The following is a 25,890-nucleotide window of genomic DNA, read 5'->3' as shown; positions in this document are numbered from 1 at the left end:
TCTTAGAAGATTGAGTGAGAAAGGGCAAACACACACTATACAGTATTTGTAGATTTAGAGGAAGCTTTTGACAACATTGGCTGGACTACGTCCTTTGAAATTCAAAATGTAGCAAAGATAAAACATAGGGAGCAAAAGTAATCTCCATCTTGCACAGAAATGGAACAGCAGTTATAAGAGTTGAAAGGTATGGGAGGGAACATTAGCTGAGAAGTGAGTGTGGCAGAGTGGTACCTTCTCCTAGGTGTTTTCAGTCAACACATTAATGAAGCTATGAAGGAAACCAAGGAGAATTGGGGAACAAAATTAAAGTTCAGGGAAACGAAATAAAAGCCTCGAATATTCACTCAGAGATGGCAAATGATTTGGAAGAGGAGTTGAATAGAATGTATACTGTCTTGTGCAGAGGTTATAAGATGGACACCAACAACAGTAAAACAAGGATAATGGAATGTAACCAAATTAAGTCACATGATGTTGATGTAATTAGATCAAGTACTGCGATCCTTGAAATAGTAACAAATTTTTGGTTTTTGAACAATAAAATGACTTACGATGGCTGTGGTTTATGCAAGAAGATAACAGAAGCTTTTGAAATGATGTGCTTCAGAGATTATTGCATAACAGGTGTGAATAAAGTGTGAGGCGAGAGAGAGAGAGAGAGAGAGAGAGAGAGAGAGAGAGATGTTGAATGAAATGTGTTTGGCTGTCAAGAGAGCAATACAGGACATCCATAGTGATTACTGTAGAAGAATATTGTCAAATGGCCTTTCACAAAACTAAAAGAAATTCTGCTTGTATTTACAGGCTGTTAGTGGCACCACAGTTAGTATCCAGTTCCTAGCAAATGAGAAACGAACTGAAACTGAGGCTTGTAATACAAAAGATGAAATGTTTAACTCTGCTTGCAAATGTTCCTTTACAAAAGAAAATCCAGGAGAACAGCCCCAATTCAATCCTCGAACCACTGAAAGGATGAGTGAAATAAGTACTAGTGTCACTGGTGTTTGGAAACAGCTGAAATCATGAAAATTGAACAAAGCTCCAGGGCCCAATGGAATCCCTAACATTTTCTATACTAAATTTGCAGCCGAGTTAGTCGCTCAACTAACTACAATCTGTCACAGATCCCTCAAACAAAAAACCATGCCCAGTTCTTGGAAAAAGGCACAGGTCACACCCGTCAATGAGAAGCACAGTAGAAGTGATCCAGTGATCCACAAAGCTACCATTCAATATCAATATCACTGAAATCAATTTGTTGTACAATCTTAGAACATCTGAGATCAAACAGAATAAGGTATCTCGAACGGAATGATCTCCTCCATGCCAACTAGCATGGATTCCGAAAACCCAACTCCAACTTTTCTCACATGAAATACTGAAAGCTTTGAATCAAGTCAGTCAGGCAGCATTTCTTGATTTCCAAAAAGGATTTGAGTCCGTACCATACTTATACTTACTGTCAAAAGCATGATCATATGGAGAATCAAGTGAAATTTGTAACTGGAGTGGGGACTTTTTGCTAGGGAGGATGCACCATGTTATCTTGGATGGAGAGTCATCACCAGATGATGTTCACATTGTATAATAATGACCAGACAGACAGTTTAACAGTAACCTCTCTGACTTCCTGCAGATGATGTAGTTACCCATAATGAAGTGATGTCATAAGAAGCTGCATAAATACTCAGTCAGATCTTGATAAGATTTCAAATTGGTGCAAAGACTGGCAACTTAAATTAAATGTTCTAAAATGTAAAACTGTGAACTTTACTAAACGAAGAAATGTAGTATCTCATGACTATAACATTGATGAGTCACTATTGGAATCAGCCAACTCATACAAATACCTGGGTGAAACATTCTGTAGGGATATGAAATGGAATGATCATAAATGGTCAGTCTTGGGTGAAGCAGGTGGTAGACTTCGTTTTATTGGTAGAATAATGAGGAAGTGCAATCAGTTTACAAAGGAGATCACTCATGTGACTGGTTCTAGAGTATTGCTGAAGTGTGTGTGGCTTGTGTCAAATAGGACTAATAGAGGATATTGAACATAAACAGAGAAGGGTAGCATGACTGGTCGAAGGTTTGTTTGATCCCTGGAAGATGGTCACAGAGATACTGAAGAAATGAACTGGCATTCTCTTGAAGATACACATAAACTGTCCTGAGAAAGTCTACTAATAAAGTTTCAAGTGCCAGCTTTAAATGACTCTGGGAAGATTCAACAATTACCTAAGCATCGCTCACATAGTGATCGTGAGGGTAAGATTAGAATAATTACAGCACACACAGAGAAATTCAAAAAATCATTCTTCTTGTGCTCCATACATGAATAAAACAGGAAGAAACCCTAATAACTGGTACAATGGAACATATCCTCTGCCATGCACTGCACAGTGGTTTGCACAGAATAGATGCAGATGTAGGTGTATATGCTTAGGATTAGATGCGTAGATTGAATAACTAAGGAGGGGGTAGTTAATGGAATGGAGCGAAAAAAATATGGCACAATCAGGCTAAAAAAGGAACTGGTTGACAGGACACATCCTCATGCATGAAGGAATCATCAATTTGGTAACAGAGGTAAGCATGGGGGAAGGGGTGTGGGGTTGTTTTTGTTGTGGTCTTCAGTCCAAAGATTGGTTTGTTGCAGCTCTCCAGGCTACTCTATACTGTGCAAGCCTCTTCATCTCTTAGTAACTACTGCAACCTACACCCCTCTGAATCTGGTTACTGTATTCATCTCTTTGTCTCCCTCTACGATTTTTATCCCCTTGCCTCCATCCAGTGCTAAATTGGTGATCCCTTGATGCTTCAAAATGTGTCCAATCCCTTCTTTTAATCAGGCTGTATCACAAATTTCTCTGCTCCCCAATTTTATTCAGCACTTCCCCATTAGTTACGTGATCTACCCATCTAATCTGCAGCATTCTTCTGTAGCACCACATTTCAATAGCTTCTATTCTCTTCTTGTCTAAACTGTTTATCGTCCATGTTTCACTTCCATACATGGCTACACTCCATATAAATACTTTCTAAAAGGACTTTCTGACACTAAGGTCTACACTCGATGTTAACAAATTCCTCTTCTTCAGAAAGTTTTTTCTTGCCATTGCCAGTGTACATTTTATATACTCCCTCCTCCAATCATCATCAGTTATTTTGATCCCCAAATAGCAAAACTCATCTACTACTTTAAGTATCTCATTTCCTAATCTAATTCCCTCAGCACAACCTGATTTAATTTGACCACATTTCCTTATCCTTGTTTTGCTTTTGTCAATGTTCATCTTATATCCTCCTTTCAAAATACTGTCCATCCTGTTCAACTGCTCTTACAACTCCTCAGCTGTCTGACAAAATTACAATGTCATTGGCAAACCTCACAGTTTTTATTTTTTCTCCCTGGACTTCAATTCCTATTCCAAATTTTTCCTTTTGTTTGCTTTACTGCTTGTTCAATATACGGATTGAATAACATCGGAGATAGGCTACAACACTGTCTCATTCCCTTCTCAACCACTGCTTCCCTTTCATGCCCCTCAACTCGTAACTGCCATCTGGTTTCTGCACAAATTGTTAATAGCCTTTTGCTCCCTGTATTTTACCCTGCCGCCTTTAGAGTTTGAAAGATAGTATTCCAGTCAAACAGTGTCAAAAGGCTTCTCTAAGTCTACAAATGCTATAAACATAGGTTTGTCTTTCCTTGATCTATCTTTTATGAAAAGTCGTAGGGTCAGCATTGCCTTGGGTGTTCCTACATTTCTCCAGAAACCAAACTGATCTTCCCTGAGGTTGGCTTCTAACAGCTTTACTACTCTTCTGTAAAGAATTAGTTTTAGTATTTTGCAACCGTGACTTATTAAACTGACAGTTCAGTTATTTTCACATCTGTCAGCACCTTCTTTCTTTGGTGCAAACATTTAGACTGAAGGTAGCAGCAACAACAAGATGTTGTAAACTTCACCAAGGAACTACACTGTGCATGCGTGAAAAAAATATAATTGACAAATATCAGGGGCTACTGCTTTTTGGTATCTTGCAATCACATTACTAATATAAGCAAGAGGTACTATTTTTATACAGGGTGAGTCACCTAACATTACGGCTGGATATATTTCGTAAACCACATCAAATACTGACGAATCGATTCCACAGACCGAACATGAGGAGAGGGGATAGTGTAATTGGTTAATACAAACCATTTAAAAAAAATGCACCAAAGTATGTTTTTTAACACAAACCTATGTTTTTTTAAATGGATCCCCGTTAGTTTTGTTAGCACATATGAACATATAAACAAATACGTAATCAGTGCCATTTGTTGCATTGTAAAATGTTAATTACATCTGGAGATATTGTAACCTAAAGTTGATGCTTGAGTACCACTCCTCCGCTGTTCAATCGTGTGTATCGGAGAGCACGGAATTACGTAGGGATCCACAGGGAACGGTGATGGGCCTTAGGTACAGAAGAGACTGGAACAGCACATTACGTCCACATGCTAACACATTTTTATTGGTCTTTTTCACTGACACACATGTACATTACCATGAGGGGTGAGGTACACGTACACACGTGGTTTCTGTTTTCAATTACAGAGTGGAATAGAGTGTGTCCCGACATTTCAAGCCAATAGAGGTTCAATGTGATGGCCATCATTTGCTGCATACAATTGCAATCTCTGGCGTAATGAATATCGTACACACTGCAGTACATCTGGTGTAATGTCACCACAGGCTGCCACAATACGTTGTTTCATATCCTCTGGGGTTGTAGGCACATCACGGTACACATTCTCCTTTAACGTGCCCCACAGAAAGAAGTCCAGAGGTGTAAGATCAGGAGAACAGGCAGGCCAATTTATGCATCCTCCACGTCCTATGAAACGCCCGTCAAACATTCTGTCAAGGGTCAGCTTAGTGTTAATTGCGGAATGTGCAGGTGCACCATCATGCTGATACCACATACATCGACGCGTTTCCAGTGGGACATTTTCGAGCAACGTTGGCAGATCATTCTGTAGAAACGGGATGTATGTTGCAGCTGTTTGGGCCCCTGCAATGAAGTGAGGACCAATGAGGTGGTCGCCAATGATTCCGCACCATACATTTACAGTCCACGGTCGCTGTCGCTCTACCTGTCTGAGTCAGTGAGGATTGTCCGCGGACCAGTAATGCATGTTCCGTAGATTCACTGCCCCGTGGTTTGTGAAATCCACTTCATCAGTAAATAGTTAGAACTGCAACACATTCTCTGTTAATGCCCATTGACAGAATTGCACTCAATGATTAAAGTCATCACCATGTAATTGCTGATGTAGCGACACATGAAACGGGTGAAAGCGGTGACGATGCAGTATGCGCATGACATTATTTTGACTCAGTCCACCGGCTCTCGCAATGTCCCGTGTACTCGTGTGGGTTCATAGCAACAGCAGCTAACACACCAACTGCACCCGCTTCTCCTGTGACGGGCCTGTTACGGACCCGTTTGCGTGCTACGACCATACCTGTTGCATACAGTTGGCGGTAGATATTTTGCTATGTGCCGCACATTGGATGCTCTCTGTCCGAGAACCGTTCTGCATACACCCTGTAGGCTTCAGCTGCATTTTGTCGACACTCACCATAGATGAGTATCATCTCCGCCTTTTCAGAGTTTGAGAACACCATGGTCACAGCTCCTACAACACTACACTATCACAGACGTTTGCTACCAAACCACAACAGTGCACTACAGTCACACTCGTAAACATGGTCGTCATCGTAAACATGTCCTGCAGATGCTGCTCGCCGACCGTGGCCCGTGTTTGTTACAACACGCAACTGAACATCAGAGGTTTCAAGCGTCAACTTTAGGTTACAATATCTCCGGATGTAATTAACATTTTACAAATGCAACAAACGGCACTAATTATGTATTTGTTTATATGTTCAGATGTGCTAACAAAACTAACATGGTTCCATTTAAAAAATGTACATTTGTGTTAAAAAAACATACTTCTATGCATTTTTGTATGGTTTGTATTAAACTACACTAGCCCCTCTCCTCACGTTCGGTCTGTGGAATCAGTTCGTCAGTATTTGATGTGGTTTACAAAATATATCCAGCCGTAACGTTAAGTGACTCACCCTGTATATGGTAACAATGCTAGTTACCAACAATGTTATCTCTGATGCCAGTGCATTTATTCCATAGTTTGTAAAGTGAATCAAAAACTTGTACAGACTCACCTTGAGAATGGCTAAAAGAGTGTCATCCAAAATATCTGAAAACGAATTAAAAATATCCCAGATGCATGCCCGAAAAAAGATAGCATATTTGGTTTGCTGGGAAAACTTCAAGAAACACAGTGCAATTCTTTTTTGTTGTAACATTTTTGGTGGTTATTTGCAGCAAAAGTTTGCCTTTTCTCTTTCCAGCAACACCTATTTTTAATTATGTTTAACTTTTGGGCACACATTTATAATAATATGTACTACTGTATTATGAGTCAGAGGTGCCAATGATGTACATAACAAAAACAGTCCAATGGAAACTAAAGGCCATGGTTAAAAGTCCCATACAGTACTGATTCGAAGGAAATGCAACACGTCAGTTTTTCAGGTTATATTAGCAGTATCCTGCCGGGAATAAATCGCTTCAAATATTAAATAAAAACGGTCTCATCAGTATTTTAGACTTATTCTAAGAAGAAACGTTCTTACAGCTACAATATACTTCATAGCAATACTGTGCGTGGACAGTATATTAATGCCCATAGCAAGAGTCCCAACTTCAGTTCTAGTTTTGGTTCTCCTTTTTCATCTCTCAACTTCTTCCCCCAATAAGAGACAAATTTTTCTTGTTTTACAGCTGAGTGTATAAGCATGTTTCACTATATAACACAGAATATTGCTCAAATATGATCATGTATAGTTGATTTTCTAAGCTAGAGGCAATGTTTTGTTGGCTATAAATCAAACAGGGTCACTTCCAGAGATAATAAAACTGATGGCATCTTACAAAGTCAATGGGCGTACCTACTGTTATTAACTGACGTGATGGACCTGACTTCTGCATGAAATAACAGTTATAACAACACACTAATAAATAACCGATTCCATCACAATCCCGAATTCTAATCATTATGAATAACCAATTATTCAGTCTCCATAACAGAAGAGTTTTTATTATGGTTTCATAACTGAATTTTGTTTTGGCCATCTAATGCTAAACAAAAACACTGTTTGAAAGTATACTGGTCCTCCAGTGACATTTGAACCATGTACTTAAAAAGCCTCTACCTCAAGGGATAAACACTGTACCATACAGCTTACAAAGACACTGTTGCTTCCAAGTAATTCTAATAATGGCTCCACAACTAGCAACAAGAATATGTTTCCATAACTTGGGGTTTTTCTTAACTGTATGCAAACATCTTGAAATATTGAGCACAGCCAACTCTGTCAAGCCTCCTGTGATGTCATACTATGTGGTGCTGAGTTGAAGGAGCACTGAAAATACTAAAAGAATTCCAAGGAGTTTTACTTCCATTTTTACGACTATAATAAGGGGCCGAACTTCTGCTTGCAATATAGTCCAAATGCACTGATTGCAATCTATACCACAAATGGTTTACAGAGTTGATTTCGGTGTGACTGTTCAGACAAATTTCAGGCTTGCAGCCAGTCAACATTTAATCCACCACACAATATTTTGACTGAGCACCTGCCAGTTATCTTCAGGTGACCTACTGAAGATTGTCTAAGACTTGCTCCCTTCTACCATATATGGTGCACTACGAATATTGCACACATACACCAAAATTGAAATTGACAGACGACCACACTTCCTGATGGCAGCATCCTCACTGGTGGAACCACAGAACTCAGCTGTCCTCTGGGTTACTGCTCGCTGCGGCTGTTGGTGCACCCTGTCGTCTTCGATTAGAACAAATTGTGGAGATAATGGGTTTCCACACAGTGTCCAACTGGTAGCCATGATCACGGTACACCAGATTTTCCACCAGGCATATGTCCATGGATTCTTTAATAACAAAGTCCCAAAAAGCTGCTGTGTGGTCAGAATTATACTTCTGCCATACTCCGTTGGCTGTCCAGTGGAAACACAATGTTCTGCAACAGCGGACTTGCTTGGGTGCAAACAGTGACTGCAACACTGATGTTCCGTTCAGCATTATTTCACAGTGCATGTGGTCTGTACTATGTGAGCCACAACAGACTGACAAGGTATTTTGTAAATTTTTGCCTTCTGCAATAACAAGTAGTCATCATGGACAAGAAATCACTTTCACCTGAAAATTACTAAGGATTCTTGCTATTTTAAATGAAGCTTTGCCCCCATAAGAAAGAAGAGCTAAATATTTTGCCAGTGCATTTTTCCTCTTCCTAATGCTTGATTTTAATTGACAGTGCCTTGTTTATCTGCTGGGTAGAATATCCATTTTTTTCCTAATGCTGTCTTTAGGTGGGCAAGCTCTTTAGGCAAACTATCTAGATCTGAGGCAACATGAGCTCTGTGTATGAGTGCCTTAAGAATGCTCACAGTATGCAAAAGGTGATGACAGCTTGATGGTTGCCAATACAAATCAGTATGAGTGGGCTTACAGTAAACTGAATACCCAAATTCTTTCATTTAACCAAGACATCCAACAAAGGCAGACAACCATCTTTCTCTATTTCCACAGTGAGCCCAATGTTGTTATGAATGCAGTTAAGGAGGTGAGGAAACTATCAATTTATCTTCTCCACAAGGCCATGAAAGTATCACCCAATTACCTCCAAAATACATTTGGTTTTAGGGCAGTTGATTCAAGCACTCTCTCCTCAAAATCCTATATAAAAAGGGAGGCCACCAAGAGAGACAGGAATGCCCAACGAAACACCGTCAGTCTGTTCAAAATATTGTTGGCTGAACATAAAACAGGTTGAGGCTAGAGCTTGCTGAAACAAAGCAGAGATGTCTGCGCAAAAGTTTTTGCCAATTAGTGCCAAAAAATTTGCAACAGGGACCTTTGTAAAACATGACATCACATCAAAGCTAGCCAAATGGTCATAACTACTTAGATGAAGAGCCACCAGTCTACTGACAAACATCAGCTGAGTTACAGATGTGATGGGGCCATTTTCACACCTACAGGCCCACCAAAGATGTTTGGTTAAATCATATGTAGGTGCTCTAATGCTCACTACTGGATGTAATAGAACACCTTCCTTATGAATTTTTGAAAGGCCATACAGTCTTGGTGATACACAATCATGTGGTCTTAACTTCTTGATAATCTCTCGACACAAGGAGGAAGAATCCAGTAGTGCAAAAGTTTTCCGTTGCACATGTTCTGTAGAGTTGTAATCAATCCTGCTATAGGTAGAGCCACTTAGCACACCATACATTTTATGATCATACAAACTACGATGTACCAAGATGGTTGCACTACCTTTGTCAGCCTTCATTACCACTACATCAGTATCTTCTCACAGATTCCATTCTGCGGCCCTTTCTGCAGAGGTTAAGATACTACACTGAGGAGTAGCATTCAAAGAAGAATGGCAAGTTTTCTCTTCTTGTTTCTTCTGTAGCACCCAAAACAATGCATCGTACGGCTTCTTCGACACAACTCACAAAAATAATTAAAAGTGATGCTCTAGTGTAGGTGCAAAATTGAGTATGTTGCGTAATACAGACAGCGTCGCATCATCCAAATTTTTCTCCGTGAGATTGACAGTGGAACATCGTGGAGTTATTTCTTGTGATGACTGCTGTGACAACAGATGATCAAATTTCAACGTGGTGCCCTATATAAGGCAGAATGGAGCAAGAATTTGTCAGTCTTCAATGGCTCACCTGAAGATGACAGGCAAGTGCCCAGTCGAAATATCGTGCACTGAATCAAACGATGACTGGCTGTAAGCCTGAAATTTATCTGAACATTCAATTAGCCGGAAAAATAAAAATTTTAAAATTCACATTAGGTGTGAAATTTCTGTGCAGTGCCCCACAGATGAAATAGTTTGTAATTTAGTTTAAATGGTTTCATACCAATGATGCCTTACAGGTTACTAAAACATTTATTAAAAAAATTTTGAGGTGTAATTTTTAGAACAAATTGTTACATTAAGAAGCTCCATCTGCAACTATGATATTAATTTTTATTTCACACCATTCAATGATTACATACTAGATTAATTCCAAACTGTTCTACATGTTGAGAGTTTTGTGATTTCACCAATAGTTGTGTTGGATATCTGCTGGATCCGAATACAGACAAACACAAAGCTCTTCAATAATGTACATTAGAGAATAAATTCTTCATGACTGCATGGTACTAACAAGGGAACCTCCCCATCGGACCCCCATCAGATTTAGTTATAAGTTAGCACAGTGGACAGGCCTTGAAAAACTGAACACAGATCAATCGCGAAAACAGGAAGAAGTTGTGTGGAACTATGAAAAAAATAAGCAAAATATACAAACTGAGTAGTCCATGCGCAATATTGGCAACATCAGGGATTCTGTTAACTCAGGAACGCCGTGGTCCTGTGGTTAGCATGAGCAGCTGTGGAACGAGAGGTCCTTGGTTCAAGTCTTCCCTCCAGTAAAAAGTTTACTTGCTTTACTTTCGCAAAGTTATGATCTGTAGGTTCGTTCATTGACGTCTCTGTTCACTGTAATAAGTTTAGTGTCTGTGTTTTGCGACCACACCGCAAAACCGAAAACATTTTATCGCAAGGTCGTAGGTCAACCAATTCCTCCACAGGACAACACGTCTGATATAATCTAAATGACACCAGTGACGGCATGTGCGTCACATGACAGGAATATGTTGTCGACCCACTTAACTTGTGCACTTGGCGAATGGGTAAAAAGATTCTTCTACCTTGCCTGATTTAGGTTTTCTTGTGGATGTGATAATCGCTCCCAAAAAAGTGATGAAAACATAAGAGTTTCTCACATAAACTGCAACAAATGAATGCAACAGTTTCACAGTCGCACAGTTTTCCCTGTGCTCTGTCAGAACATATGTTTTTAAATTTTTAAAATTTTTCCGCGTGTAGACCATCGTGTTTTTCGATGTTTGTTTAGGTGTAGCGTCCCCATACTATGGTGCAGTTACCTCGCATCGAACGGACGGACGGACAGATAATAATTGTCTGAAAATAAGAAATTAATCTTTTCACCCAAGGGAAGATTTGAACCAAGGACCTCTCGTTCCACAGCTGCTCACGCTAACCACGGGATCACGGCGCACCTGGCCTCGCACTAGCCTTGATGTTGCGTATCTTGCGCATGGACTACTCAGTTTGTATATTTTGCTTAGTTTTTACATAGTTCCACACTACTTCTTCCTGTTTTCTCGATTGATCTGTGTTCAGTTTTTCAAGGCCTATCCACTGTGCCAACTTATAACTAAATCTGAGGGGGGTGCGATGGGGAGGTTCCCTTGTAAGTACAATAGCTCATAAACTAAGTAAGAACTATATTGATTAAGTTCCTCTTGTGACATATGATTTTGAATGAAACTCGTAAAGTTTGATTAAGTACCCTGCAGTGGTAACTGTGCATGTCTGCTTTATGAATACCCAGGAACACCAAATTAAAACAGGGACAAAAACTTGTTTAGAAAAAAGGGATGGAAAAAATTATCACAGGACTGGAAGGTGCTGTCCCATAAAATAGATTTGGAATTTGTTGATCATTTAGAAACCACAGCAGAGTGAAATTATAGGATCAATTAATTTGGATAGATAAAAAAATCTACTCACCAAGCGGAAGCAGGGAAACACAGGCACAAAAGGATTTAACTTTTACAAGCTTTAGGAGCCAGTGGCTCCTGCTCCTCCTCCTCCTCCTGGCAAAAGAGTTGAAGGCGAAGGAAGAGGGGTGAAAGAAAAGGACTGGAGAGGTTTAGGGAAAGTAGTACAGTTTGGAAAAGTCACTCAGAACCCCAGGTCAGGGGAGACTTACTGGACGGAATGAAAAGGAAAGACTGAATCATTCTTCATATTTCGTTTCTCAGTCAGACATAAATAAAATAAAATAAAATGTGTCAGCATTTTTGGAAATTCAGCCCCTAAGGGGGTGAAAAAGTGGGTTAAACTCTTTTTTGGAAATAAATCATTATTTGTGAACTACTAAAGCATTTTTAAAGTTACATCTATCAAATTGGAATTTGTCTTCTCGGTTACCAATGAAAAATAGATGTTTCAGGGTTTTTGAAAATTCAGTCCCTAAGAGGGTCAAATAGGGGATGAAAAGTTTTATGAAGAGATTTCATTCTGAAAGTAAAATCGCTTTCTGGCGAAAAGTACAGTCAGAAAAGATCATGCTTCTACCTCCTTAATGAGTGTGAGAAATTTACAAAGTATTTTAATTTGCGAACTAAATCAAACAAAGCTCTTTAGCAGTCATCACAACAAATAGACTTTGTCAGAATCATATAGAAAAAGAAACGAATCTTTACTACATTAATATTTTGATGGCCCAATATACATTTATAAAATTATTTTTGTTGTAATTACTATGCAAACTAATCATTACTTGTAACTTGGGACCGGATTTACGCATCATACAAACCTTAAAATATGCATGAAAAATGCTTAAAATGTATGAAAAGTGTCAAAACATGCAAGGTCAAATAATATAAAAACATGGTAGTTACTGCGAGCATTACAAGTCAAATTCAAACGTGTGATTATCAGTTACGAGGAAGAGCACCGGGCACACGAAAAATTTATAATACCGATATAATTTTTTTAATACTTTCTGGTAGAGGTTAGGAAGGAGGCCTGTCTGGGATTATTGAAATTTGCAAATGCCATGTTTCAACAAATGTTCCTTCTTTGCTATTGTTGTCGGTAACCAGCGGACGTTATGCGAGTGAGTCGCCCCAAAATAATTGATATGTACTGGACCAAGTTCGACATATATCGAACACAGAGGGGTATGCTCAAAGACTCCAAAATATATTAAAAAACAACATAAAATCATGAATTTTTCCTGCTATTGCATTAACTTTTAATTAATAATATTGGACCAAAGCATCATTTACACTTTATTTTACATTTTTCTACTATTGTAAACATAAACAACCAAGTAATGTTCCAAATGTTTGGTAGTAAGATTGTGTCTTCGATATCTCAAAACATTTCTATTAGCAGAAAAGGAGCGTTCTAAATCAACTGAGGTAACTGGGCAGAATTTTAATATGGATGCTACGTTGGCACTTATTGTTTCTGGTAAAAGTTTGCCCGTCCCATTAATAAAACTTTCAATTGGGCACAAGGGCTCAAAGTCTGGGTTATTGCTTAAAATGTTTTCAAAGTTTTCTAGAGGATGCCTCTGGCAATGAGGAGTTCACTAGAATAATTTTATTCATAAACTAAACAGATTCAGTCAACGCCAAACCTTGAGTTCAAGCTTTTTAATACTTACAGATATATGGAAAAAATGAGTGTTAGTCACAGCAATGTCTTTTTTAATACTGGAATCCTTAAAACGTTTCCTGCTGTGATCATATAGGGAGCAGCATCTGAAATAAACACAAATACCCTTTCATCTGCAGAAAATTGTAGAAATATTTTTGTAATACCCTCATTCACATATCTGGCGAGCGTAGATTGATTTACTTTTTCAAGTGCTTTGCACACTGCTAAATAGGAAGAAGAATGCTCTTCTTTTAAAGCACCAACAATTAAATTTACAATGTAACAGCCACAAGTGTCTGTAGTTTCATCAACTGGAATCCTGTTAACGCTGTCCTTGAGTTCATTGCGTATTCCTTCCAGAACATTTATGTAAATTGTCGGTATGTAATTTTTATGCAATGTTGTTTCATCTCGTATATTTTGAATTAAGCAATACTTGCACAGGAAGCCTTTAATGCTTGCAATGAATGCTTCACAAAGATCCCTGTAAAACCGACTTTTTTGGTTACCTTTTGACAAATTCCTGCTATTGCATCTTGCTGTTATCAGAAGTTGTTTTCATGGTCCTTTCTTCTGCATTCCTTCGATACGAAGACTGGTCTTGACATGCTGGTCTATATTTGAAACTTTTTTTTCCATGAAACAGTTTTCTCGCAAACTCGACAGAATAAAACAATTCCGTCATACGTAAATGTTTCAGGATGGTCAGCTACCCACAAAACATAATTTCTTTTTTTGGGGGCAGCATAGCATACAATATGTTTCACACTACACATCATAAACATGTTCAACTGTGTATAATTAAATAGAAAGCTAAACTGAAACAATGGATGTGTGACTATAAGCTTACTTAGTTTAATTTAATTGTTGCTGACGCATACGGTATGACAGCGGAGGGGATTAACCGGGGACGTGGGGGCAGGAGCATTGACCCGGTCTAACTGTTCCTGTTCCTCTTCTATAATAATTTCGCTAAGCAGTCGTCTCTTGGTTAGCGATGTCGCGGTCAATCTGTGAGACATCAAAACTAGATCGAGCTAAACACCATCCATTTGATTTTTTAAAATATTGTAAACATACAGCAAAAATGTGCACCCTCATTAGTTTGTAGTTAAAATACGAGGGCGGTTTGAAAAGTTCTCAGAATCACCACGAGAGGACAGTGCTAGTAGCGCAACGAGTTGTTCATGTGTTATTCATTGGACTGTTGCCTGTGAACACGTGCCACATCAGTGCTCTTGGAAGAGAGCTGTGGTGGTGATGTGGTTCTGTTGTTGTTTCCATATAGCGATTTGTAAAGATGAGAGGAGCGGGGGGGGGGGGGGGGGGGGGGGAATCGAGATTCGAGTAGTGATTAAGTACTTCGTAAAGAAAAGTATGAAAGCCAAGGACATTCATGCTGATTTGCAGAATAAAATGGGGGCCTCTGCTCCTTCATGTTCAACTGTTGCCGAGTGGACAAATGAATTTAAATTTGGTCGACAGAACTTAGATGATGATCTGTGCAGTGATCGGCCAAGATGTGACACTCCTCCAGAAATCAATGGAAAAGTGCATGAAATTGTCATGGAGGATTGCCAATTGAAAGTGCAGGAAATTTCTTACACTTGCCAGATGTCATCTGAAAGGGTATATCACATTTTAACTGAAGGATTAGGAATGAAAAAATTATCTGCAAAATGGGTGCGACGAATCTTGATGCACAATCGCACATGTGCTGTCGCCATGGCAAAATTAAACAACCTAAGGTATGAATTGTTGCAACACCCAGCTTATTCACCTGGTATATCTCCGTCAGACTTGCACCTATTCCCAAAACTGAAAATTTTTCTTGGTGGACGAAGATTTACTTCAAACAAAGAATTGATAGCCAAAGTTGACAATTATTTTGCAGGCACTGAAACATCATTGGACCAAGCGCATTAATCTACAAGGATACTACACTGGAAAATAAAAAAGTTTCAGTGATGCAAGTATCCCCCCCCCCCACCCCCCCCCACCCCACCCCCGCCCCTGCCGAGAACTTTTCAAATCACCCTCATATGCAAAAACTGGTGAAAAGGGGGCAAATATGCAAATGCATATAATCTGGTCTCTACTTGTAACAATATAGAAACCATGTGTAAGCGCAATTCCATCTACAGCAATATCGGTTTGAGATGGAAGAACTCAGTACCAGGAGTAAGATTGGCGAAATGACTACAGAACCAAGTAAATGGCTACCTCTTTCTTTTTATAACTCACTATACAAAATTAAATTAAACCAGTTGGGACATTTTAACCCTTTAACTGCTGTGGACGTGTTAACACGCGCACGTCCGTACCTGTCCCTGTGAGCTCTGAATGCGTTTAAGTGCACCAACAGTTCAGAGCACACAGGGACAGGTACAGACGTGCGCGTGTTAACACGTCCACAGCAGTTACAGGGTTAATTATGTAAAGACTGGAAACCATGTGAAGGGTCACACACCAGCAACGGATGAAACAACATACAAATTTGATTAAAGAAAACCAAAAAATCTGTGCAGATCACACAATCTATGCAAGCAAAGCAGCAGGCGCTAAACTAGTAAAGGCATAAAAGATGTTTGCTGTCAACATCTTGTCAAGCTGTACGTGAAACACTGTAGGGATATTAGGGTGACTGCCTCTGTATATGCACAATATAGCCACATGATGACATGGAATGCAGTCGAATTAAGTCGGGTGACGCTGAGGGAATTAGATTAGGAAATGAGACACTTAAAGTAGTAAAGGAGTTTTGCTATTTGCGGAGCAAAATAACTGATGATGGTCGAAGTAGAGAGGATATAAAATGTAGATTGGCAATGGCAAGGAAAGCGTTTCTGAAGAAGAGAAATTTTTTAACTTCGAGTATAGATTTAAATGTCATGAAGTCGTTTCTTAAAGTATTTGTATGGAGTGTAGCCATGTATGGAAACATCGACGATAAATAGTTTAGACAAGAAGAGAATAGAAGCTTTCGAAATGCGATGCTACAGAAGAATGCTGAAGATTAGATGGGTAGATCACGTAACTAATGAGGAGGTATTGAATAGAATTGGGGAGAAGAGGAGCTTGTGGCACAACTTGACTAGAAGAAGGGATCGGTTGGTAGGACATGTTCTGAGACATCATCAAGGAATCACCAATTTAGTATTGGAGGGCAGCATGGAGGGTTAAAATCAAAGAGGGAGACCAAGAGATGAATACACTAAGCAGATTCAGAAGGTTGTAGGCTGCAGTAGGTACTGGGAGATGATGAAGCTTGCACAGGATAGAGTAGCATGGAGAACTGCATCAAACCAGTCTCAGGACTGAAGACCACAACAACAACAACAACAACAACAACAACAACAAAAGCCTCAGGATAGATGCAAAGTTAGTTCTTTTTGCTGATGATACAAGTATAGTAATAACATCCAAAAACCAAGAACTAAGTGATGTAATTGTAAATGATGTTTTTCACAAAATTATTAAGTGGTTCTCAGCAAACGGACTCTCTTTAAATTTTGATAAAACACAGTATATACAGTTCCGTACAGTAAATGGCACAACTCCAGTAATAAATATAGAATCTGAACAGAAGTCTGTAGCTAAGGTAGAATTTTCAAAATTTTTAGGTGTGTCCATTGATGAGAGGTTAAACTGGAAGCAACACATTGATGGTCTGCTGAAACGTCTGAGTTCAGCTACATATGCTATTAGGGTTATTGCAAATTTTGGTGATAAGAATCTCAGTAAATTAGCTTACTATGCCTACTTTCATTCACTGCTTTCGTATGGCATCATATTCTGGGGTAATTCATCGTTGAGTAGAAAAGTATTCATTGCACAAAAACGTGTAATCAGAATAATTGCTGGAGCCCACCCACGGTCATCCTGCAGACATCTATTTAAGGATCTAGGGATCCTCACAGTAACCTCACAGTATATATATTCCCTTATGAAATTTGTTGATAATAATCCAACCCAATTCAAAAGTAATAGCAGTGTGCATACCTATAACACCAGGAGAAAGGATGATCTTCACTATGCAGGGTTAAATCTGACTTTGGCACAGAAAGGGGTAAATTATGCTGCCACAAAAGTCTTTGGGCACCTACCAAACAGCATCAAAAGCCTGACAGATAGCCAACTAACATTTAAAAATAAATTAAAAGAATTTCTAGATGACAACTCCTTCTACTCATTGGCTGAATTTTTAGATATAAACCAAGTAAAAAAAAAGATTAAAAAAAATAAAAAAAACTTAATCATTAGTGTCATGCAATATTTTGTGTAATGTAATTTCTTGTACAGACATCTTTTATTAACCTGACACGTTCCACATCATTACGAAGTGTCGTATTCATGATCTATGGAACAAGTATTAATCTAATCTAATCTAATCTAATCTTATGCAAATTCACTTTCAGATACAGCTACCTATGCAATAGGCAGGCAATTAGTCATAAGTGCAGACACCAATTCCAGGTCTGCCCAATAGAATTCAGACAGAACTGACGATAGGAGAAGGGTCAACGGTGACACAATACACGGATCATAACTTCATGTAGTAAATATAGGACAAACACCAAAGCACGCGAGACATGACGGTACACACAACATCAACATTATGCTCACACATAATGATGCTGTCACACACATAAAAGACTTAAGTACATGATAACATAACCCATAGCAACTACAATGCAATAACATTCACTCTGACAGATGGCCAAGTCAGGGCAGACAACACCAACAAGACACATACCATTTCACAGAGCAAAATGGGACAAATCAGAGTAAGCCCTATATGAACATGAACTGAACAACATAGAGGGATAGATTACACAGTTCATATACTAACAGAAATAAAAAAGAGCACACAAAAAACATGATACAAAACACACAACCACACCAAGGGCAGGTGGACTATCAACATTGAAACAAAAAGCCAGATATAAGCAAAAACTATTCCACCGAGTCATAATGGACAGACAGATGAATAAGACTGAATGTCCTTTCTTTCAGGAGTGCTAGTTCTGCCCGGTTCATAGGAGAGATTCTGTAAAGTTTGGAAGGTAGGAGATGAGGTACTGGCAGAAGTAAAGCTGTGAGGATGGGACGCAAGTTGTGCTTGGGTAGCTCATTTGGTAGAGCACTTGCCCGCGAAATGCCAAGGTCCCGAGTTCAAGTCTCGGTCTGGCACACAGTTTTAACCTGCCAGGAAGTTTCAAGACTGAATGCGTATAGGCAAGCAAAACACTTATGTAAACAGACATTATTCAACACATGCAGATTCATATCAACACAAAAAAGAAACAGCTGGTGGAACCAGACAAGATACTATTGCAAAAGAAAAAAAAAAAAATCCCGGTGGTTCTGGATATGCTAAGGCAGGATGATGGTGAGATGATGAGGGGATGAGAAATATAGCAAAATCCTTGCTGTATAAACTGTTCCCTGATGACAGCAGTGCCTCAGACATCCAACACCAACATGGTACACACTGAGAAGAAGCACACTACTCATATTACACGGCTGCAGTTACCTGTTCTAGTACGCAAGAAGAAATTGTACTAGCAATCTCAGAACTTGAGAGCAGAAAAGCACTTGGACCATATATAATCCATTCAGAGTCACTCAAAAGACTAGCACACTGGTCATTTCTAACACTATGCTTGAGTGACACCTTACAGCTGTGCTGGATACCTGCAGTTTCGAGAACCACGGGTCTGAGTCTGCACCAGAAAAGCTACAGATGTCACCATCAACCAAGTGCTGCAAATTGTCAGGAACACAACAAACAAATATGCCATGGCCATAATGATGGACACTGCAGGGGTATTTGACAATCTCTGGTGACCTGCCGTACTTGCTGGGTTAATACAACTGGAGACACCAGTGTCTGTACGACAGCCCCTAGAAAACTGCAGAGGCAGAGCTCTACTGCACTTAGTGGATGGAGAAAATATGACAGATGGAGCTGTTGTATACATAGATGAATTACTAGTTATGATCTCTGCAAACAATGAGACCAGCTAGAACAGACTGCCAGTGTAACACTACATGCTATCACACAATGGTGTGCAACAATAAATTCACGACATCTGAAAGTCAAACAACCTACATACTACTAAAGATATCGTTGACTAGGAAACCCTCAGTAAAGATTGGGGGCACAAACATCAAACAATCAATCATGACACCTATCTTGGAGTACACAGAGATGAAAAATTAAATTTCTACGAACATAAAGTTAACAGCAGGCAACGCAGAAAAAAATACAGCACGACCTGGCGAGGCTAAGTTCTGCGAAGCTAAATTCTAGAAAGTACAGACTGCCTCTATCAGTTACACGAACATACCAGTGTGCCATCTCCAGATCGGTACTAAGCCTTGCAGCCAGAAAATGGGCACACAGACTGACCCTAGCTACAAAAAAGGCATCAGTCAGGTGGAAAGAGAAGTGTCTTGCTCAGAATATCAGGGGCACTCAGTACCACCTACGTGATAGTGTAGTGCAGTTCTGTGCTGTGCTACTCAGAATATACCTTACAGATATCACCATCAGACATCAGACTGCAATGTACCGGTTACAGATGGGGAAACTAGACCATGTAAACTCAATCACTGGTGCAAAAATCAAACAATGGAAAATCCAGGATGGAATTAAACAGTATTTTGAAAAGAAAAGTTGCTACTCACCATATAGCAGACATACTAAGTCGCAGATAGGAACAACAAAAGACTCACGCAATTAAAGCTTTCGGCCATTAAGAGCTTTGTCAACAACACACACACACACACACACACACACACACACACACACACACACACACACACACACACACACACAATTGCAGTCTCAGGCAACTGAAACCAGTTTCAGTTGCCTGAGACTGCAGGTGTGTGTGTGTGTGTGTGTGTGTGTGTGTGTGTGTGTGTGTGTGTGTGTGTGTGTGGTTTTCACGTGAGCTCCCGAGGCCCACTGCACGGTGTCCATGGAGACAAGGTGCTCGCCGGAGCTTAAGTCAAGTCTTGGTGGTGTCTTAGTACCTATGTACCGCATTTTTTAAAATGTGACTACGCCTATTCAGGCGTGCCCTCACAGACATATTATAGAATCAGGTTTATCTTCTGAAGTAGGCTCAATTAGTTGGGCTGAAACCTAGGTAAAGGTTGGTTTCATTACTGGAATTAAGGCTGATAGTTTCTTGTGCATGTATTCTTTGTTCAAAAGTTTATATTAGTTCTGTACATTGGTACTGCAGGCCTTTTTATTTCTTAAAATAGTCTGATGATGGTGTGCTTCTGAGAAGAGATGACTTAATCACAGGGCATTTCAAATTTTTCTTGCAACAATAACGTCATTATACGGAAACCCCCCTGGCCCATATAATATAGAAGAGTATCAACACATTGCAGGGCAGTACGACGACTGACAAGGTCTTCGCCCTCACTTTCATATTTACTGTCCTGTTCTGTGTGTCGGTCATACAATGTAAGCCAGGTTCAAATGCACTTAGTTTCAGTCACTCTTTCAAGGTTTCTTCATTGCTTGACTTCCTCCAGACGTCAGAAATCCCACAAGTAGAATCTAGAACTGTCAACTTCTTCCAGGCCACCACCAAAGCATCCTAATCAATTACATTTTCACTAGATCAGGCCAGTAATGCCGTTTTACTGACATAACTAAATCTTGGTCCATTAGATGTATAATGACAGTCACTTTAGGAAGTAAAAACTTAATTTTGATGAGACCATCATTAGATGCAAGAATTCTCTCACAAAGGTGTGAAGGGGTGCTACCAAGCAATAAAACAGCCTACTATGGCAATCCTCTCTCTTCTAAAAATTGCCGAACTTGTACAAAATGGGTGTGCAATCAGTTTTGAAAATTTCACTATCCATACATTTTTCTTTTTGGTCATAATTATGCACGAGATATCCTTAGCTGTGACCTGTGATTGATTCATGGAGGCATGTCTGAATAAAGTTTTCTCAGTTTTCAAGCCACATCAAATTGAGTAAAATTCTCGAGCTTTTGATGGCTATCTCCACCATCGTCATCAGGCTGAAAACTACTGACTGCCAGGGCTGGTATATGTTCCGCTTATATAGCCACAATTACAGCCATCAGCACCAATCAGAGAGGGCAAAATGACATACGTGCGGAAGGTGAGTTAGGTAGCTCATAGCAGCTCAGGCTTGCTGTGAGAGCGAATGGCGCAGGTGGCACAAGAGGCCAGTGCTGTCACCTCCCTACAAGCACTGAGCATCCGATGTTGCTTCCTTTCAACATCCAAAGCCCGCTCCCGCACCATGCTCAGTGGGTACACCTGGTGCCTGTTAAAATTGTTGCTGTTCATCCTAATCTCAGCCGTCTCTCTTATAACAGAATGCCAGTATGTTTACACTTGACCCAAGACTTGCGAGTTATCAAATTGTATTTTGTGTCCAATTTCCAAGCAATGCTCAGATGTGGCCAACTTGTCAAGCTACCTTTGTTTAATGTGTCTCTCATGCTCGGTACAATGCTCTGCAAGTTTGTGAATTGTCTGGCCTATATAGATGCTGTCACACTCGCAAGGGAAATCGTACACATCAGACATACAAAGAGCTACGTCGTCTTAAACAGGGTGCGGCATATCTCATATCTTGGAGGCGCATCGAAATACTGGTCTTAATCCATGTGTCTGCAGTACATGTCTTAACTTGCTGCTAGATCTAACAGCCCAATAATATCCACCTGGAATCATCAAGTTGTTCACGTTCTATCAACAATGCACTGCTTGTACTGGAACAGATATTATGAAATTGCGGGTAGCACAGCAAGAGGCTCACCACTGTCTCCTGCATTCGCGAATTTCTTCATGGAGCACTTTGAGGAGCATGCTCTGAACTCTGCAGTGTTACATCCATCTTGCATCCTAAGGTACATTGATGACACCTTCCGGATATGGCCTCACGGTGATAAAACAATGTAACAGTTTGTCAGTCACATGAATGGTGTCCATCCTAAGTTAAATTTACCATTGAGACAGAGAAGGATGGCAAACTGCTATTCATGGATGTTTTAGTTGAGTGGAAGGCAGGAGGCAAGCTCGGTCATTAGTGTACAGGGCACCGACGCACACTGATGAATATTTGAATGCTGATAGTTTCCAATATCCTGTACAAAAGAAAGCAGACCTGAACACGTAACACACAGAGCAAAAGTTATTTCTAATGACAACCACCACCAGTCTGAACTGCGGCACTTGAGATACATGTTCAAAGAGAATGGTTATAGCAAAAAGAGACATTTCAAACACTTTCAGGTGCCACTGTAGAAGGATGTCTTGTGAATCATCAGAAGAAGCCATGCCAGAGGTTTTCCTGCCATGCTGTGGGGCAACGAGCAGCAAGTTAGGACACATACTGCAGAGACATGCATTCAGAGCAGTATTCTGTTCCACACCCACGATACGAGATACGCTGTGCACCTTTAAATACAATACAGCTCTTTGTGTTTCCGGTGTTAATGGTGTCCCTTGAAATGTGGCAGCACCTATGTAAGTCGGACAATTCGCACAGTTGCAGAGCATTGTACCGAGCACAAAAGACATATTAAACAAAGGGAGCTTGACAAGTCAGCCACAGCTGAGCACTGCCTGGGAAACGGACACAACATACAGTTTGAAAACAAGTCTTGGCTCACGCATCAACATACTTGGATTCAATTATAAAAGAGGTGGCTAAGATTAGAATGAGCTGCAACAATTTTTAACAGAGACCAGGGGTATACACTGAGTAGGTCATGGGGGTGGACTTTGGATGTCAAAAGGAAGCAACAACGGACGCAAAATGCTTGTAGGGAGACAGAAGCAGCCGTTTCAGATGTGGCACTGGCCCCTTGCACCACATGATGGCACTCAGTCCCACAGCAGACCAGAGCTGCTATGAGCTGTCCAGCTCACCTTTCACATATGTGTCATTTTGGCCCTCTCTGATTAGTGCCAGTGGCCGTAGTCACAGCTATATAAGCGGAAAATCGTGCCCGCCCCAGCAATCAGTAGTTTTACTCCTGACAACAATGGTCAAGATGCTCATCAAAAGCTCGAGAACTTTATTCGAATTGATGAGGCTTAAAAACTAAGGATTTTTTTTTTTATTTTTTTTTTTTTTTTATCCTTAGATGTGATACCCTGGAATGCTAGGTTGGTTTCTTTCTTCTTCTTCTCCTTCTTCTTCAATCACTATTAGTTTCACTTTGTTGTTCCTAGAGCATTAGCAGCACACAAAATTGTAACACATTCTTTAGATGACTTGTATCCAGCAGCATGAACTTTGCTTTGAAACAAAGACTTCTGGTTGGTAGACATTTCCAATACAGGCCACTTTCATCTCCATTATAAATCTGGTCCGGTGTGAAATTCTCTTCTTCCACAAATTTCTGGAACTCTTCCAGGAAGGAATCAACTGCCACAACATTTTAACTTAGCCGCTCTCCTTGCACAGTTTGTTGTTGTTGTTGTTGTTTCTACTGCTGCTGCTGCTGCAGTCTTCAATCCAAAGACTGGTTGGATGCAGCTCTCCATGCTACTCTATCCTGTGCAAGCCTCTTCATCTTTGAATAGTTACTGCGACCTACATACTTCTGAATCTGCTAACTGTTATTCATCTCTTGGTCTCCCTCTAGGATTTTTACCCCCCCCCCCCCCCCCAATTCCCTCCAATACAAAATTGGTGATACCTTGATGTCTCAGAATGTGTCCTACCAACTGATTCCTCCTCCTAATCAGGTTGCACCATAAATTTCTTTTATCCCCAATTCCCCTCAGTACCTCTGCATTATTTATGTGATCTATGCATCTAATCTTTGGCATTCTTCTGTAGTAGCACCACATTTCAAAAGCTTCCATTCTATTCTTTTCTAAACTATTCACTGTCCATGTTGCACATCTGTACATGGCTATGCTCCATGCAAATACTTTCAGAAAATACTTCCTAACACTTAAATCTATGTGTTGAAGTTAACAAATTTCTCTTCTTCAGAAATGCTTTTATTTGCATGGTTAGTTCGCAAAACATGCCCCAGACATTTTGAATCCCATGACATTGGTTGAATCTGGTTAGCCATTCAAATGAGACATTCAATCCTCCTACTAAACCTAGAGCTTTAGAAAAAAATAGCTATTTTGGCACACATTGTGCCTTAAACAATGACACTAGCTAATTTATTGCAAAAGAACAGCATCTAATTCATCAAATGTAGATCTCATCACCATGCTTTTTAGTGCAGATGGTCCAGAACTAGAATAACATTTCCTGACGCAATTCTGTATTTTCTGCTTATTCTTTATTAATGCCCTCAAAAGTCTGCATTCCAGTACGCTGATCTGCAATTAGTTTTGCAGCAGTTTTCCCCTCTAAAATCCTTCAATTAGTTCTGATTTTTGTTTTAAAGTCATCACATGTTTCTTTAATTTCTCTGTCGTCTTACAAATTTCTTTCAACTTGCTTTGTTGACTTTTCCTTGCTGATTAATATCAGAGACTGAGTTTGTTTTTGATTACACAGAACAGGCTGCCCAATGACAATGGAAACTTTACTCTGTTGTCCACAGCAGTCATTTAAACAATGGAAATGGCACTTTGTGTCACATGTCGGTTATTTACTGCTATCTGCTAGAGAAAAACATCACACATATTGCTTTTAAAGCATGAATAATCAGCAAAGTGGATAATCCACACACAAATAATTGGCAATAGACTGTATCTGACACAAATGGCTGAGTCTTTTAATAGCATTAACTTTCACACCACCTAGGAACCATAAACTTTAATATGTGACACAAATTTCAACTTGATACCTCTATCCATTCCTGACAGATCCTACAAAGGTTCTGTTTTTACCAGTTGAGGTACAGAACTCTAAAAGTAATTGTGGTATCTCTATTATACACACTTTTGTTACTCATTAAAGCAGCAGATGTCATTGGCATGTAACCTGGAAAAAAACTGAACTACTTTCATACTTCACTAACAGGCAAAGGAAATTTTATTTGTGTACATAACATTCTGCACTTGAGATTACAGTAAGCAGACCATAAAAAAAAATAATACGCTTCAACAACTTTTAGAAACTATTCCATTTACCAGAATCAGCACGCTGTTTTGGCTGAATTGTCAGAACCAAGCCAGAAACTTCTACGTAGCTGGAACTGCTGAGAAGTGATGACCATGGGATTGAAACAGACATTTGCTCCACAAAGCCATCAACAAATTCGACTGGGAGGTTCTGCTGCTCTCCCAGTTCATTGAGTGCCTAGAAAACAAGGATGTAATCACAGTCATAAAGATATAATCAAAACAAAGATTCCAAGACTTACCAAGCGGGAAAGCGCCGATAGACAGGCGCAATAAAATAACACACAAACACACACACACACACACACACACACACACAAATAATACGCTAC

General features: G+C 39.7%; 1 protein-coding gene across 3 annotated transcripts in view; it reads right to left on the bottom strand.

The window, feature by feature from the left end:
* Positions 1-25,890, bottom strand: part of LOC126266719 (autophagy-related protein 2 homolog A) — a 492,161-nt gene that overhangs the window by 444,563 nt on the left and 21,708 nt on the right. For 2 of the 3 annotated variants that reach the window (XM_049971191.1, XM_049971193.1), the window contains exon 2: positions 25,568-25,736. In XM_049971191.1, coding sequence (XP_049827148.1) covers positions 25,568-25,736 — 169 coding nt within the window. Of the gene's footprint in view, positions 1-13,446; positions 13,526-25,567; positions 25,737-25,890 lie in introns of those variants that run through there. The other variant, XM_049971192.1, reaches the window with a different exon arrangement.

Source organism: Schistocerca gregaria, chromosome 4, assembly GCF_023897955.1.
Source record: "Schistocerca gregaria isolate iqSchGreg1 chromosome 4, iqSchGreg1.2, whole genome shotgun sequence".
NCBI classification, from domain to species: domain Eukaryota; kingdom Metazoa; phylum Arthropoda; class Insecta; order Orthoptera; family Acrididae; genus Schistocerca; species Schistocerca gregaria.
This window is presented reverse-complemented; position numbering and strand designations above follow the sequence as displayed.